At 56.4% G+C, this 16,555-nt stretch overlaps 1 protein-coding gene across 16 annotated transcripts in view; it reads right to left on the bottom strand.

Annotated features, from left to right (window-relative positions):
• The window catches only part of SHANK2 (SH3 and multiple ankyrin repeat domains 2), a 548,430-nt gene that overhangs the window by 184,127 nt on the left and 347,748 nt on the right, over nucleotides 1–16,555 (bottom strand). For all 16 annotated transcript variants that reach the window (XM_060302789.1, XM_070046075.1, XM_060302792.1 and 13 more), the window contains one exon: nucleotides 2,931–3,006. In XM_060302789.1, the coding sequence (XP_060158772.1) occupies nucleotides 2,931–3,006 (76 nt within the window). The remainder of the gene's footprint in view (nucleotides 1–2,930; nucleotides 3,007–16,555) is intronic.

The following is a 16,555-nucleotide window of genomic DNA, read 5'->3' as shown; positions in this document are numbered from 1 at the left end:
GAGGACCAGAGGTCAGCCTCTCACTCTGGCACGTGCTCCAGAGCCGCCCCCGCCAGCCGCCTGGGTGACAATGGTGCGTCGGGGCGCCCGGCTCCCTCACTGCCCGCCCTCCACGGCCTCTGTCAAATTCACAGTCTGGATAAGGCCAGTTCCGGGAGGCTGCAGGATCCCACAGGCTGACCCCTGCACCCTTTACGGAAAAGCTCGGAGGCCCTGCGATAACCAAGGCAACACCACTGTCCATCCTCCCAACACCCGTCACAGGGTGATGGTTCTGTCCTGAACTAGCTTTCCTCAATCCCAGGATGATCCCTTGGCCAGCCTGGGGCAGTAACATCTTCACCCTGGTGGGGGGTTAGGGGGGCTGAGGGCACGGGCTCTGTACTCTGATGGCCTCAGACACTTGTGTCTGAGACACTCAGGCCCTCCTGTCTCCTCTCCAGAGACCTCCTGCCAAGTGGAGAAGGACACCAATTTCAAGGTTGCTGGGAGGGTGGGTGGTTGGCGGTGCTGGGATCAGTGCAAGGTGGCTGGCCTGTGGCAGGAGGTCAACAGATAGCGCGGTCGTTACTCTGATTTCGTTCACGGCAACACCTCGTCAGGTGAGGCCCACGGCCTGATTCCTTCTTGTGGGAAAGGAGGGCTGGCTCCTAAACTGCGGTCAAGGTCAGAGCTTCTACCACCTGCTTAGAAGCTACCATGCGAACCAGGTGTGTCCAGCTGTCCCCCTCCTCTGTGGTCCTGGACCCTGGCACTGAGCAGGTGGTCAGTATATACGTAGAACGCAAGCCTTCATCTGGGGCCAAAACACGGATGCAGACCTGGCTGTGATCTCAGAGGTCATTTAGTCCAAACTTCTATGACATTCCGCCACGACGATGCCCACCCTGCTTGACTTCCTCCAGCGACGGGGAGCTCATCATCTCCCGAGACGGCTCTGTCCTATCACTTAGCAGCTATGACGGTTCCACATGTCCTCTGTCGGCCGACCTGCAGTGAGCATCCCTGGTGTGCTCTGGCCTGTTGCAGCCACGGGACACGTGGCCCAGACAGCCTGGCCCTGTGGTCTTCTCTTTTCCCAGCTCAGTCAGCCCTGCCCGTCTCGAGCACCGAGTGTGCGCGCGCACCCGCCCTCACACACACACACACCAAGGGTGGCCTGCTGGCTGCCCTCTGCTGACAACGGATCACGTGGGGACATGGCTTTGCAAAAGCCACGGCCTGAGGGCAAGACACGGCCTGGACCCTTCCAGCACCCAGAGGGCCTCTTTCCCTCAAAGCCCCACTCCCAGCCTGGACAGCCCTCCAAGTCACCATGGCAACAGCTCTTGGGCTTCTCGGAGACTCAGGCGCCCTCCCTGCTAGAACGGAAGCAGAGAGTGACAGCATGCTGACAGTGACCGTGGGCCCAGGGTCCACTTTCACAGACGGCCTCCAGCTAAGGCAAAAACGACTCATCTGACCCAGATAAAGACTCATCAGCAGACGCCAGGGGTGGGTGTAACTCCCTGGAAGCCATCAGCCTCTGAGCGCTCTCTCGGGGCTGCGCTGGTGGCCAGGCCAACGATCACAACCTGGGCTTTCAAGGTAAAAAAGTGGACAATCTTAGCAAGACCTGGAGAGTCTGCAAAGCCCCCCGGAAGAGGGGACCGGCTACTCTGCTGGGAATGGCATTTCTGTTATAGCGCATCTTGTTTATAGGAGAAAGGTGGCTGGGCCGGGTCAACACGAAAACCAGGTGACCAGCAGTTCCACTCCTAAGTACACACCCCAAAGAACTGGAAACAGGTGTTCAAAAAATATCTGTACACATATGTCCACAGCCGCATGTTTACAACAGCCAGAAGGTAGGAGCACCTCAAGCGTCCATCCACGGGTGAACGGAGACACAAAATGTGGTCCATCCACACAAAGGAATATTATTCAGCCTCAAAAAGGAAGGACACTGTGACACCTGGTCCAACAGGGATGAACTTTGAGGACATGATGCTCAGTGAAAGAAGCCAGACACAAAAGGACACATACTGTATGATTCCACTCGTACGAGGTCCCTAGAGGAGTCCCATTCATGAAGACAGACAGTAGGATGGTGGGCGCCAGGGGTTGGGGGAGGGGAAGGGGAGTGAGTGTTTCATGGGGATGGAGTTTCAGTTTGGGAAGATGGAAGCGTTCTGGAAATGGATGATGTGACGGTCGCACAAGAATGTGAATGTACTTAACGCCACCGGGCTGTACACTTCAGGATGGTTAAGATAGCACACTGTACGTTATTTATATTTTACCACAGTAAAAAAACTAGCGAAAAAAAGGGACCAAAAAAAAAAAGGGACGAAGCACTGATACACGCTCCAGCATGGATGAACCTTGAGAATATTCTTCTTGGTAAAGAAGCCATTCACGGAAGATTACATACTGTAGGATTCCATTTCTAGGAAAAGTCTAGAACAGGCAAATCCTTAGCGACAGAAAGCAGATTGGTGGCAGTAGGGGGCTGGAGGAGGGGAAACCCAGAGGCATCCTCATATTCTGCCCCCCACCCCCCGGGGGGGGATGCTGATACGTTGGCGCTGCCTCAAGGCTCCCGTGGCCGCCAAGCACTGTCATCTTTACCATTTGTACGGCTTTCCCCCCAAACAACGCCAGGTTTCCTCCTCCTTGGAAGACAGCTCTCTCCCTTGGCCATCCCACAAGTGCGCTCTAGCCCGACCCCAAACTGCAGGCGGCCCAGAGCCCACCTCTCAGGCGGGTCCTCTGGAAGACGGCGGTCTCCATCATCCCAGCCCACGTCTGGGCGGTGGGTGACGGGGACCCATAGCGGGAAGCAAGCCATGGGGTTCCATGTGCTCCATGCAAGGTGGTCCAGCGCTTTCAGGACGCCCACGAGCATCTTTGACCGGAGGGGGCCTGGCAGAGAAAGAATCACGTCTTACCTGGAAGCATCAAAGCTGTCATAAGAGCCGACCGTGTAGTGCCGGAAGAGTTTCTTGCTGCGGTCTGCACGAGTTTCTGCAGAGAGGGAAGAGAGACATCGTTTAGAAAGTCACGGTCCCCGAATGTTGAAACCACGCGAGGCCGGCCGGGCCCCTCATTTATCTGACCTACGAAGCGTGAGACCCGCTCTCCTGCGGAAAGATCTGGGAGGAAGACGCGGCCTTGCTCTGTGGCCTAACTTTGCAAACTCTGGGGGACGCAGATGAACCTCAAGGCTGACTACTGGAGAGTCATGCGCTCCATTCCCAAATGGAGGCAGGTCCCAGGGTCCCTGGCTGGCGCAGGATGCTCTCTGCAAAGAAGACAGGGCTCTGCAGGTTCCGGCCACTCAGCACACAGAATCCGCGACAGCGGTACTCTCAGGTGATGCTGCCGAGCCGTCTAGCGACTCCGAGAACCTGCGGATGACTGCTTTGGGAGAAAGGAAATGTTTACTGTTATTCTTCCTGATTATAGTTGCTTTCTCCTAGAAACAAACAAAAAAACCATGATTAAGTTCCTAATTAAGTCCCCTGCTTACTTCCCTTACTCAGCAAATTTCGACTTAAATTTCACGGGAAATTATATGAATGATGTAATTAGACTTAATCGATAGCTCAGAGCTGGAGGGGAAAAAAACCCACAACAACACAAATGCAAGAAATACAGCAGCTTATGATTTACTGTTTAGGTATTTTCCCCCAAATAAAATCTCCTGGGCACTCTCTTTCCCAAACCCTGGAAACAATACAGAGAAATTATGTGATTGGCTTCAGGAAAAATGGCTCAAACTCTCATTTAAACCCTGTGACCTCTCTGCCGTCAGTCTCCTTGACACCACCTTCCAAGGCGAACGGGATTTTACTCAAACCCAAATGCACGTTTTCGGCTGAAAAGTGAACACGTGCAAGGGCTCTGAGAAGGGTCGCGCTGATACCTCTTGGCTCCTCTCATGCCCAGAGGCAGCCTGTGCAGCAAAAACACACGCTTCCTTTCTACATGGTGTGGTGTTGCCTTGGGGGTGCTGGGAGGAGCAGATGTCCAGCCCAGGACTACATTTCCCAGCACCCCTTGCAGCCAGGTGTGGCCACGTGACCAGCTCCCACCAATGGAACGCACGCATCTGTGCGTGCGTGCGTGCGTGCGTCCCTTCGAAGCTTGGCTTCTATGGAGGCCAGGGAGCTCTCCCTAACCTCTCTTGCTGTGTCTCCCAGCTCAAAGCTAGGACTCCCAGGCTCGACAGGATGATGGGATCATCAGGGAGTCCTGGCAAAAGCCTGGGTCTCTGTGCATTAGCTCTTAAAAGAAGCAACAAAATTGTATTGCCTTGTGCTACACTCCAGGGATTTGCTTGTTACAGCAGCTAGTGATGTCTTAAAGGACCTGCGGCCGGGTTCTCAGTGACTCGGCTCCCCCTGCCTCTCTGCCCCTTTCCCATCACTCCACTCGAGGCTCCAACAATACGAAAGTTACAATTCCCTGAACGGTGACAACATCTTCATCACCATCTCGGTCCCTGACACAAATTGCGTGCTGACTGGGTACCAGGCCCTGTTCCAAGTTCTGCTCCTATACTCTCTCATTGGTCTGTCACGGCCCCCAGGGAGTGGGTGCGTGTGTCACTCTGCAGGTCCTGCCAAGTCCAGCCAAGCGTGGCCCCTCTGCTTTTGCTCCATTTCACGCCACCCTTCCAATCCCTCTGCAGGACCTTGGTGTCCTCGTTGTGGAGTGAGGCACTCGCCTCTGCTTGGCGTGTCTCTGCTGTGTCATCACTGTCTTTGAGACAGGCTGGGACCCGGGACCCCCTCACCGGAGTGTTTGCCCCTGGACAAACGTCTCCTCAAGCAACAGATACAAAGAACCTCTAAGGGACTAAAATCCACGCTCCCAATGCAAGGGGCGCGGCTTCGATCCCTGATCGGGGAACTAAGATCCCACATGCTGCGTAGCCAAAAAAATAAAATTTAAATTAAAAAAATGTCACTGTGGCCAGGGGAGGGGTGGCTGTTTAAAAAAATAAAATAAATAAAAATAAACACTCACATGCACAGTTGGGGCAAATTACGAACAACAAGATGCAAAAAGACCCAAAAGCCCAACTGCCACTTCTGAGGTACAGGGAGGGAAAGCAGGGTACAACGCATGATCCCTGCACATGGCACCCCAAGGGGGTGGGCAGACCACCTAAGCCCCTCCTCCAGCTCCGCCCACCGATCTGCCCCGCCCTCACGCCATTTAAGAAGCCAGCTCGCCCCGCCCCCGCTTGGGGTTTCTTGTTCTCTCTTCCTATGCTGCAGCACGAGTCCCAGTAAAGCTCTGTCTGAATTTCTCGTCTGGCCGCATCAATTTCTATTGATTAAAGAGTCCAAGAACCTGGGGCAATAACATCTTCGTCCTCACTAACATTTCTTGAGTCCTTCCCCTGGGCCACAATTCGTGGCCATCTGGGCCGATCCACTCCCACTTGCTGGTCACAGCAGCCCGGCGAGGGAAGTACGACGGTTGGACCCATTTTACAGATGGTGCTGGCGAGCACTGCCGATGCAAAGGCACATCCTGCTAAACAGTGGGGGCAGGGTGGGCCCCCCGCGGGCAGGTGGGCTCCAGGGCCCAGGTTCAGAACCAGCAGGTCGCACCAAGGGACCCCCGGAGAGGACCCGAGTCTCCACGCTCTCTGCGGGGCTCGAGGGTGGGGATTTGGCCTTATTTCTCTCTCTATCACCTCTGGTGTTTCACTCCTGGCACACACCCAATGTCAGAGCTTGCGGAGCAAATCTCAACAGTCCGTTGCAAATCAGCAAACAGAAACACACTGCGCCCTGGCAGAGTGGCCCGAGGGCATTGGTCCAGCCGAGCTGCACGCACATCCCCCGTGTCTGGCAGTCAGACCCAACGTACCCAGGTGTTCGGCGTCCCTCTTCCCCTCCTCCCTGGGATCTTGCATTGCGTACATGTTCAAATCTAGTTACCATTTATCAAGTCCACCTGAAGGTCAGGCCCTGTGCCCCAAATGCAGGGATTAGAAGGCTGCTCGGATGGGGTGGGGCCTCAGCTCTGTTCTCTGGGGCTCAGGATCCTGGGGGTGGGGTGAGGATAAAGCTAACAGATGCTGACTTTCCAGGGCTGGGCTGAGGGCCCCAGCAGTCAGATCACTGTGCGGGGGGAGCACGTGGGCCAGGCAGTGCCTCTGGCCAGGCCAGCCCTGTGACATCGCGTGGAGCCTACATAAGGGCTGGGCCCGGGAGGGTTAAGTGGGATTGGAACCTGTTTGTAGGGTTAAGCAGAGTAGCTCGTGAAGCCACTGAATCACCGTGGGGATGGGCTGTTAATTGTTATTATTACTCTTAATTGCCTGTTTATGCCCCACGTGGCAGTGCTGTGCTTGTTGCCCAGGGAACCTGGGCCCTGAGAGCTGGCTGGTGCAGGCCCTGGCTGAGGTCAGAGGTTCCAGATGGAAGGAGCAGAGAGCGTAGTCAACGTGTGTGTGTGTGTGTGTGTGTGTGTGTGTGCGTGTGTGTGTGTGTGTGGTGTGTGTGTGTGTGTGTGTGGTGTGTGTGTGTGTGTGTGTGTGGTGTGTGTGTGTGTGTGCGTGCGTGTGTGTGTGTGTGTGTGGTGTGTGTGTGGTGTGTGTGTGTGTGTGGTGTGTGTGTGTGTGTGCGTGTGTGTGTGTGTGTGGTGTGTGGTGTGTGTGTGTGTGTGTGTGTGTGTGGTGTGTGTGTGGTGTGTGTGTGTGGGGTGTGTGTGTGTGTGTGTGTGTGTGGTGTGTGTGTGTGTGTGTGTGTGTGTGGTGTGTGTGTGTGTGCGTGCGTGCGTGTGTGTGTGTGTGTGTGTGTGTGTGTGGTGTGTACCTGTCCACATCTTTGCCAGAGGAAACAAATGTTTCAGAAAGGGACCCTTTCTAGGTCAGTTAGCCAGTGGTTCCCAGACTTTGGGATTTCATGGACCAAGAAAATGTTAAACAAAAGAGGGAAGGGTGGAGACAAACACGGGATTTAACAAGTTATTAATCTGGCCTTAAAAACAATGGATTCCCTTCCACTACCATAATTGTTCTATAAGAGAAAGGGGAACTTTTGGAATCATATTATCTCTAAATGCTTTGTGGAAAACTCTCTCACTGCACAGGCCTTCCCTGTCCTCTGGCTTCTGGACACAGTCAGACTTCTGCTCTGAGATATGGCCCCGAGGGACAGGAAAGGGGTCCTGAGGGACAGCATCACCGCCACCATCATCATCACCATTGCTACCATCATCACAGCATCACCCTCATCACATCACCGTCATCTCTGTCATCATCACCATTGCTACCATCATCACAGCATCATCCTCATCACATCACTGTCATCTCTGTCATCATCACCGTTGCTACCATCATAACAGCATCATCCTCATCACATCACCATCATCTCTGTCATCATCACCGTCGTCATCATCCTAACCATCACCGCAGCTTTGCTAAATTATCGCTTTTTTTAGTAAATGAAAGTCCTTCACCTTATTTGGTCTTCCCACAGCAGCCAGGGCTAAGTGGATTTCTTGTAGCTGTTTTGCAGAAGTAGCAGAGTGCCATGATGAGGGATGTGGGCTTGCAGGCTAGACTGGCTTGAATTCAGAGCCCAGCTCTGCCGTTTACTGGCTGCAAGTCACCAGGCTCTTCATTTGTAAAGTGGGGATAATAATAGTTCCTACTCACAGGGAAGTGATGGAGGAGTAAATGAATTAATACAGGGAAAATGCTGGAACGGTGCTTGGCAAATGGAAAGCGCTATATTACCTGGTTATCGCTGTGCACGGAGGATTGGGACCTTCCACCTTCCAAGGTGGCCCTCGAGGTCACACAGCGCACCAGCGCACCCACACCAGGGTCAAGCCCTACCCGTGCCCCGAGTGCAGCAAGGGCTTCAGCCACAGCTCGCACCTCGCCGCCCACCAGCGCACCCACCGCCGCGTCCGGCCCTGCTGCTGCCCCCTGTGCGGCAACAGCCGGCGCTCCAACCTGCACCGGCACGAGAAGGTCCACGCGGCGGGGCCCAAGGCCCTGGCCCTGCTGATGCCGGGGCGGCCCCCACCTAGGAGGCTGAGAGGGAGGGGGATTGGTGGGGGGGCAGCCGCTGCGGGGGTGTGACCTGGGAGGTCCAGGAAGGGAGTCGGGGAGGTGCTGGCACGGGGGCGGGGCACGGCAACAGGGGAGGAGCTCGGGGGAGGGGCAGGCATGCTCACTGCAAATTAAAGTGAGCAGACCCCCGACTCTGTGCCTCCCCAGCCTGGCTGACAGCAGCCAACAGCTACCGTGTTTCAAAACATCCATGCGGGGCCCCGCGTATTCTACGTGCTTTATGGGCAAGAGCTCAACACTGTTACTATCCCTGGTTTACAGCTGAGGAAGGTGAGGCTCAGAGAGGTTGAGTGAGTTGCCTGCGGTCACCGAGCCAGCAGGTGGCAGGGATACTGCACAGCACAGCCTCCTGGGTCAGCATCCACTGGGGGCCCTGGGAGGAGGCATCTTCACCAGCAACCTGCCCATGGCCCACGGAGGACCGGCTGGCCTTTTTCTGAGACGTGCTGAGGTCTGGATGCTGAGGAAGGAGAACTCGGCTTTCTCGTGGGCCATGAGGTGGGAGGACGTGGGGTGCGGGCAACCAGTGGCCATCACACCACATCGTGGGAAAACTAGCCCATGAATGCAGCCTGCACACAGCGGGAGGGACACAAGCGGCCCAATGCTGAGAATCCCTGGGTCTTGGCTTGTGGGGGTCACGAGGGCGACTCATTCAATATTTCTGCCTTTCCTCCCTCTGGGCATGTGGTTGGATGGATCCCTGCGATTCATCTCGGCCACTGCGTTTTCGGAAGAACTCATTTACTTCACTTCCTGGGTGGACGGAACATTTAATTCCCAATCCAAGATTCCCCCCCGCCCCGCCTCCTCTCGCCCCCCTACTGTTTCTTTGTCCACGGGCATGGCAACCGAAACGTTTGAGACAGCGGTTATTCTATCAGTCAGGGCCCCTGGGTGTGGCCCCCGGGACACAGGACAAGCAGGTGGTGTGAGTGGGAAATAAATCTTAGTGGTTTTCGGCCACTGAGATCAGGGGCCTGTTTGTTACTGCAGCCTCCCCCGGCCTAAGCTGACCGATGCAGCCCACGCGTGGCCTTCCCTGTCACGCGAGCCAGGACATTCCATGTTTTGCTCAAGCGTGCCAGAGCCGGCTTTCTGGCAACCAAAAGTAGAAAGGAAGCCCAGACAACATCAAGGCAGAGGCTGAGTCTGGCCCCTTGTCTGTGAGGATCTCACACCTTCTAGGAGAAAATGGAAAACCACACAACGGACGACAGGAACGCATCCCATCGGACATGGAGAGAGCACGGCACAGAGCACAGGCCTCTATATGTCTCAGAGGAGGCCTCTGGGTACGACAAAGGAGACGGAAAAACCAGCCAACCAAGAGGGGACTGTTCACTCGTTTGTTTCCTAAGCCACGTAGAAACTTCTCAAAGGCAAGAACCTAGTAGTTCACAGACAGGCCCACCTCCTGGGCCAGGTTCCAGGCTCAGTGCTTCGTACGGCAGGTGCTCACTTGGAGGCTTGGAGGCCACCACTCAGCTTGGAGGCCAGCAGTCACCACTGCTGAATGATCTGAATCGTCTCCTGAGCCTCTATACAGAATGAGCTTCGAAAAATGTAATCAGGTGATGCCACTTTTCTGCTTAACGTTTTCCGACAGTCTCCAAGTGGAATTCGAGTCCCCTCCTCGAGCCCTCCGATGACACAGGTCCGAGGCTACGCAGCCCTGCCTTTGAACCCTCCTCTCCCATTGCTCCCCGCCCCCACCGCAGTCACTCCACTCCCACCCTATTAGTCTCCTTTTTGTTGCTTGAACATGACAAACTCGTTTGCGCCTCAGGGCCTTTGCACTTGCTAGACTCTCTCTGGGACATTCCTTCCCCAGCTCAAAGTTCACTGCACTGCTGGGTCCCCAGCTCCTACAACACAGCCTGGCACACAGTAGGTGATCAACAGCTGTGGAGTAACTGAACAACGGGATAAAACCCACACGCTCTTGGACCCTTTGTTCTTATCCAGCGTGGGCACTGTCGCCTCCTTGGGTCTGACTGTGAAGAACTGAGGATATGGCCCAGAGACTGAGTTTAGTTTCGACTGCCAAGGGAATGGAAGCAGCCCTTCTACAAACGGAGAAACTGGATTTCTAGTCCTGACCTTGGTGGTGATGGCGTGGGACCTCACTCTGCCGCTCTGAGCTCTCATTTACTCAACTATCAAACCAGATGTCTGTACGCTCTGCCTTCTCAACATGACACATCCCCTCCGCCACCAATGCGACTAGGGACGTAACCCCATTTCCCAGGAGAGGACCACGCAGTGATTAAGCTGATGTGCCCTGAAAGTTTTTCTTGGAATATGGCCTAGAAAAATCTACATTGAACGGGGGAAAAAAAACACCCTGGAAATTCCATTCCATATACCTCTTGTGACTCGTGAAAGGGAGTGACAGATCGCATGACAAGCTTCAGACTGTCAGCATTTAAAATAGCCCTTTACGCAGAGCGGCTGGGAAGAGGATCCCGTCTAGCTCGCAAGGAAGCCAGGATGGGGCATCCGGGGAGACACTGATGGCCTCCGAGCCTCGAGTGTGACTGTTGATGAAGAGGAATCTTCTCCAAGAAATCTATTAAGACTCTGAAAGGCCAAAAAAGAATTCAAAGGACGGCGTGGGGAGGAGGTGGGCTGCCGGGTCAAGAGACGGGCGTGGGGAGAGGCCAGAACACCAGAGCAGGGCCAAGGCTGCGTGGGCACGCCGGCCCCGATCCCCACCCAGGTCCCACGTGGGACGGTTCCCTCGCTCGTGAGATGCCACAGACAGGAAGGCAGGAAGGAAGCCTGCATCTAGACGAGAAAACGTGAGCTTAAGTCCTCACTAGCTGCGGGGCCTGGGCAGGAAACAAGCTCCCCGAATCTCAGTTTTCTCATCTGTACATGGGGCTAGCAGCAGTATTGACCTTGGCCTTGTGGTGAAGTTATAACACCGTCACGCGTCTAAGTCCCTTCCCAGGTGGGCTGTCGGCCACAGTTGTCCTCCAGGAAGACGTCTTGGTCTTCCCTCTCTGAATGTATCCTTCTGCCCCTGGGACAGAGCAGGACCCCAACCATATCTGTACACAGAACCTCACGCCCTGGTCAGAGCTGCCCAGAGCGGCCCGGCCCATCAGACCCCCTCCTGGGGACCTGGAATAGAAGTGGCCAGTCTCTGCTCCCCGTGTGAACAGAGGACACCTCCATTCATGCAGAGAGGCTGTCACTGTGGGAACACTTTGTGGGGTGGGGGAGAAGCGAAGGAGGGAGACTGAGGCAAGGGGCTCGGGGCGGTGATGACGCATGTGTGGCCCTAGAGAGATGGCTGAGCTGGCCTGGCTCCTGACAAGCTCCCCCCGCATCCTACTTCCAGGACCGGGGGAGGCTGGACCCCACGTTCCACTCTCGGGGTCCAGGAAAGGCCGCTGCACCCCTGCGGTGGAGGACCTTTCTTCCTTTGACGCAGCTCACGTGGGTTTTAGGTTTCTTGAACCGCAAGAGCCCTGGTCTTCCGGCTACTCTGTCGCTCCGGGTAGGTCTCGTTACCCAAGCGGATGGTGACGGCACCTCTGGACCTCACCCCGGGGCCTGGCTAGGGGCCCGTCCACCACGGCGGTGCTGCCGTGTCCAGGTCCTATGTGCTGGTACTGACTGGGACAACACCTGGCCTGCACAGTTCCAAACACCCCCGGAGGCAGCGTGTCCTCAGTGAGGGCCGCCGACCTGGCCACAGGCCAACATCCTTGGGTTCACACGACCAGACGGAGGGCACTAGGGACGCAGGGGGTCCAGACCTCTCCCCTCTCTGTGATAAAGACCCTGAATCGGCCACAGACGGGAGACTGCGTGTAACGATGATAAAACACTTCTGCGTCGCACTGCCTGGTTCATCCCCGACAGCTCAGCGTGCTGAGGGGACGGGGTCCTCCTTCAGGGCCTCCAGCTAAAGCCCAGCCAGGTGACACCCTGACTCTGGGCCCATAAGACCCTGAGCACAGAATCCAGGTGCGCCCACCCGCACTGCTGACCCTCAGACCTCTGAGCCGATTTGGGGCTGGGGTCCAGAGCTGCGTAGCTGAGGTTACTCGCCGTGCAGCACAGAAATGCAGAGAGCTGGGGCCTCGGCTTCCTTCAGAGTCCTGCCTGGGGGTTCCTCTGGAGCTGAGCCTCCAACCCACCAAAAGCAGAGACAGAGACAGAGAGACAGAAAAAGACAGAGGGGGAGACAGTGAGTCAGAGATACAGGCAGAGAGAGACAGAGAGACACCCACAGAGACAGAGGATACACAAAAACAGAGAGAGACACAGAGAGACAAAGAAAGAGACAGAGAAAGAGAGACGAAGACACACACACAGAGATGGAGATACAAAGAGAGTCACAGAGAGAAGGGAAAGTGGTCCCTGGGCTCCGCAACCCCACCACCAGCTCCCCTCTGCTCCAGCCCCTCCCGTGGACTCCACTCCCTTCGGGTTGTTATTCTCGGCCCCTCACCCTGAAGAGGCAGAAGGGGCAGGGTGGACCCCTGAGCAGTCGGGGTCCCACTCCCTCATCACAGCAGCGCCTGGCCGAGCTGGACGGGCCGGGCCAGCCTGCGAGGTGACACTTCCTGCCCGGACACAGGGCGCAGGGCCACCCGACTCCACCCCCAGCTTCTCATCCACACGCCTCCCTCCCATGCCGGCTCCTGTGATCTCCGGCGGGTTTTAAATCAGACACAGTTCGGGCCGCGCCCCGGCTGGAGAGCCAAATGCAGGATCCAGAGCACAAGGAAGAAAGAAATCACTGATGGGGATGGAGACAGAAATAACTCTTCTTTTTTAAAACCAAAGATGCCGATGGGCTCCATCTCTCTGCGGAGAACCACAGACAGGAGCGTGGGGAGAAGCCCCAGTGGGCACAGGCAGGCTGGCGGGACACGGGTATGGGGGGCTGGTGGCATCTCCAAGCTCACCATCAGACCCGTCCGGGGCCAGACCCCAGGATGCAGAAAAGGGGGCAAACCACATGAAGGGCTGGCTGGAGCCTGGGCAGGGCAGGGGCAGAGGGCAGGGGGCACGGAGCTCACAGCCTGCACAGCCCAGCTCCACCCCTGTGGGTCAGGGCGCTGTGCTGGCAGGTGCCCATCCCACCGCTGGGCACGGAGATCAGGGCCTCACCTCTGAGGAACACCGGCCGAGGGGCACGACTTTGATCTGAAGCCACTTCTCATGCTCACACCACGGCAGCTTGGGTCCCTCGTGCAATCACTACATCAGCTGCATATCATTGATCCAGCACCTTCTGGGCGCTGGCTATTGGGCTCGAGGGGGAGGGGAGGGAAAACAGGGACCCTGCTCTTCAGAGATAGCCAGACTTCACTCCATACCCCTTAAGGACGGAGGATTAGCTCCCCGTGGCTGCTGTCACGAATGACCCCGAACCTACTGGCCCAGAACAACAGAAGTCCATTACCCTACAGCTCCGTAGGTCAGCATCCAGCGGGCGTCTCTCTGGGCTAAGATCAAGGTGAGGGCGGGGCTCGTGGCTGCAGGAGGCTCTCAGGATGAACCTGTTCCCTCGCCTTTTCCGGCTTCTAGAGGCACCCCCAGTCCTTGGCTCGCGGCCCCTCCCTCCACCTCCCAAGCCAGCATCGGCGGGTCGAGTCCTCAAACCCCCACCACTCTGATTCTGAAGTCTGTGCCTCCCTCTTCCACTTTAAGGACCCTTGGGATTACAGGGGGCTTCAGGGATAACCCAGGATCAGATCGTCTCTTCATCTTTTTTTTTGTTTGTTTGTTTTTGTTTTTGTTTTTTGCCGTACGCGGGCCTCTCACTGCTGTGGCCTCTCCCGTTGCAGGGCACAGGCTCCGGACGCGCAGGCTCAGCGGCCATGGCTCACGGGCCCAGCCGCTCCGCGGCATGTGGGATCTTCCCGGACCGGGGCACGAACCCGTGTCCCCTGCATCGGCAGGCGGACTCTCAACCACTGCGCCACCAGGGAAGCCCCAACTCTTCATCTTGAAGTCAGTCGGCTAGCAACCTTCATTCCATCTGTGACCTTACTTGCCCTTTGCCATGTATCTGGACATAGTCACCTGTTCCAGGGATCAGGACACAGACATCTTCGGCCATTATCTGCCCACCATAACCGCAAAGAGACCATCCCTGTAGGGATAGCACAGTGGGGCAACACTTGCTCAGAAAACTGTTTAATAAACCCATCTTAAAGAACTCAGAATCTTGCTTTCAGGTCAAAAACTGTCCAAGTGAAAGAAAAGTACTTCTCTAGGAAGTGTATTTCCCTGTTTAAAGGAGCTCAGTTCAATTTCTGACTCTGCAGAATCATGGTGAGACCCAGGGGACTGCTGTTTCCTCTGACCCTCGTCCTCTCCTCTGTGCAAAGGTGGATAAATGGTTCGCTCCGTGCCTGTGGCCGCTACACAATGATTCCTCCTTCAGAGAATGGAACCAGGCTCTGTACAAACGACGGCCCTTCCCCTAGGGGCCTGCGGCCCCACCTGCCCTGGGGCCTCACTCTCCTCCCCGGAAGCATCTTGGCTTCAGTAGTAGAAGCCGCTCTACGGTGGGCTATAGCACCAACATGCAACTGAGTCATTGGTTCTATTTATTCCCAGCTCCCTGGAGTATCGCTCTGTGCCCCCCGGCGTGTGTGCACACGTGTGCCATGTGTCATCGGGAGAACCGGCCCTGTGCTCACACAGCTGGGTAAGGCCCCGGCGGCAGGGGCTGCCGTAAGTTTTCAAAAATAACCATGTGTCTTGAATTCCCTTAGAGTGGGCATGGGGGTGTGGGTACGGGGAGTGCCAGCCGTTCCCAGCCCTGTAGGGTCCCAAAACACACCAGCACCACGTGAGAGCCAAACCTACGGACTCCAGAAACCAAAGGCAAAGGAAGGTGCGGGGATGTGCCTGATTTTCCTTCCCAGGACACACGGAAAGCACTTCAGAGAACTGGGCACTCCTAGCACGCTTGGTTTTTTCCCTTAGTCATCCCAGCCAGTTGACCGCTGTGTTGTAAGAGGACAGAAAACACCTGGAGAATTAACAGTAGTCGCATCGCCGAGCGAAGGCTGCTGGTGTAGCTGTCACTTCAGGAAGCGGTCTTCCGGCCCCACAGCAGGCGCAGCTGTGAAGCCCTCTCAGAGCCTAGAGGCAGTGGGGCTCGGGCACCCACCAGCCGAGGCCCACCAGCACCCGCTTCATCCATTCAGCCTCGGCAAGATAAGCCCGTGCGCCCGGTAGCCGAGGGTGCCCGCGGCCGAGGGCCGTGGCCGTGGTGCAGCCGGGAGCTTGGTAAGTGCTCAGGAGGCAGGAGGACCCAAAGCGGGGGAGAGGCCAGCCTCCCAGAGCAGGGCTCGAGGACGAGGACTGGGGCCAGGGGGAGAGGACCCCAGGTGCATCACTGCCGCCATCACCGTCCAGATCTGTGGACGCCCATCGCCCGCCATCACCATCACAGGTGACACCCAGTGGCCACGCACCGTTCTAAGTGCAAAACACGTGAGCTCCTCGCAACGCTCCAGTAGCCCTACGCCCTCAGCAGCGGCGCCCTGCGCTGTGTCGGCGAGGCGGGGCGGCAGCTGGGACTCCAGCCCGGGTGGCCCAGTCCTGCAGCTCGTTGCCCTAACCACTGCCCTGCACTGCCCAGCACACCTGGGAGCAGAGGCCACTCTGCCCTGTGCCGAGGTGGCCTTCCTTCCGACCAGCACCCTCTGCCAGCCACTCAACACCTATTTCTAAGCACTGTCTCCTTTCCTTCCATGGGGACTAGGGTGCCAAGAACCCACTTCCCCAGCCATCTTCCAGGGGCAGCCACGTGACCAGGTCTTGGCCAGTGAGGTGGGAGCAGGTGTCTGCTGGGAGGAGCTTTCCTTCCCAAACCAGGCCTCCCCAGGGCACGGCTCCCTTTCCCATGTGGATTGTGGAAGCCAAGCCGGCTGAGGACTGAGGCAGGAGGAAAGAGCTGGGTCTGGCCCCGCCTTCCTGCTGGGTGGGACAGGGAAAGCCCTGTGTTTAGGTAGCAGCTCCTGAGGGTTCTGTTTCTGGAAGCCAGCCCAGCACCATCCCGACTGCAAAGACACATCTTCTCTGGTTTAGTTGCCAACAGCCCCATGAGACAGGTGCTGTTGTTACAGGGGAGGAAACCAAGCACAGAGAGGTTAAGTGACCACCCCAAGTCACACAGCTCACGAGTGATGGACTGGTTTTCAGGCTGCTCTCTTAACGCCTCTGCTTGAGTCACCACCTGGCAGCTCCACGAGGCATGTCTGTTCTCCCAGGAGAAGACCAGACACCATGGGACGACTTGCAAGGTGCTCAGCTCGTGAGTGGAGGGCTGGGATCCTAACCCGGCTCAAGGGGCCGCCATGCACTTGACTGCATCCTCCCCTTCACATCTTGTAAGAAAATTTTTTTTTTAAGATTTCCTTTTTTGATGTAGACCATTTTAAAAGTCTTTATTGAATTTGTTACAGTATTGTTTCTGTTTTATGT

Source organism: Globicephala melas, chromosome 8 (genome assembly GCF_963455315.2).
Source record: "Globicephala melas chromosome 8, mGloMel1.2, whole genome shotgun sequence".
Classification (NCBI taxonomy): domain Eukaryota; kingdom Metazoa; phylum Chordata; class Mammalia; order Artiodactyla; family Delphinidae; genus Globicephala; species Globicephala melas.
The sequence above is the reverse complement of the archived record's forward strand: the minus strand, read 5'-3'. Positions and strand labels throughout refer to the sequence as shown.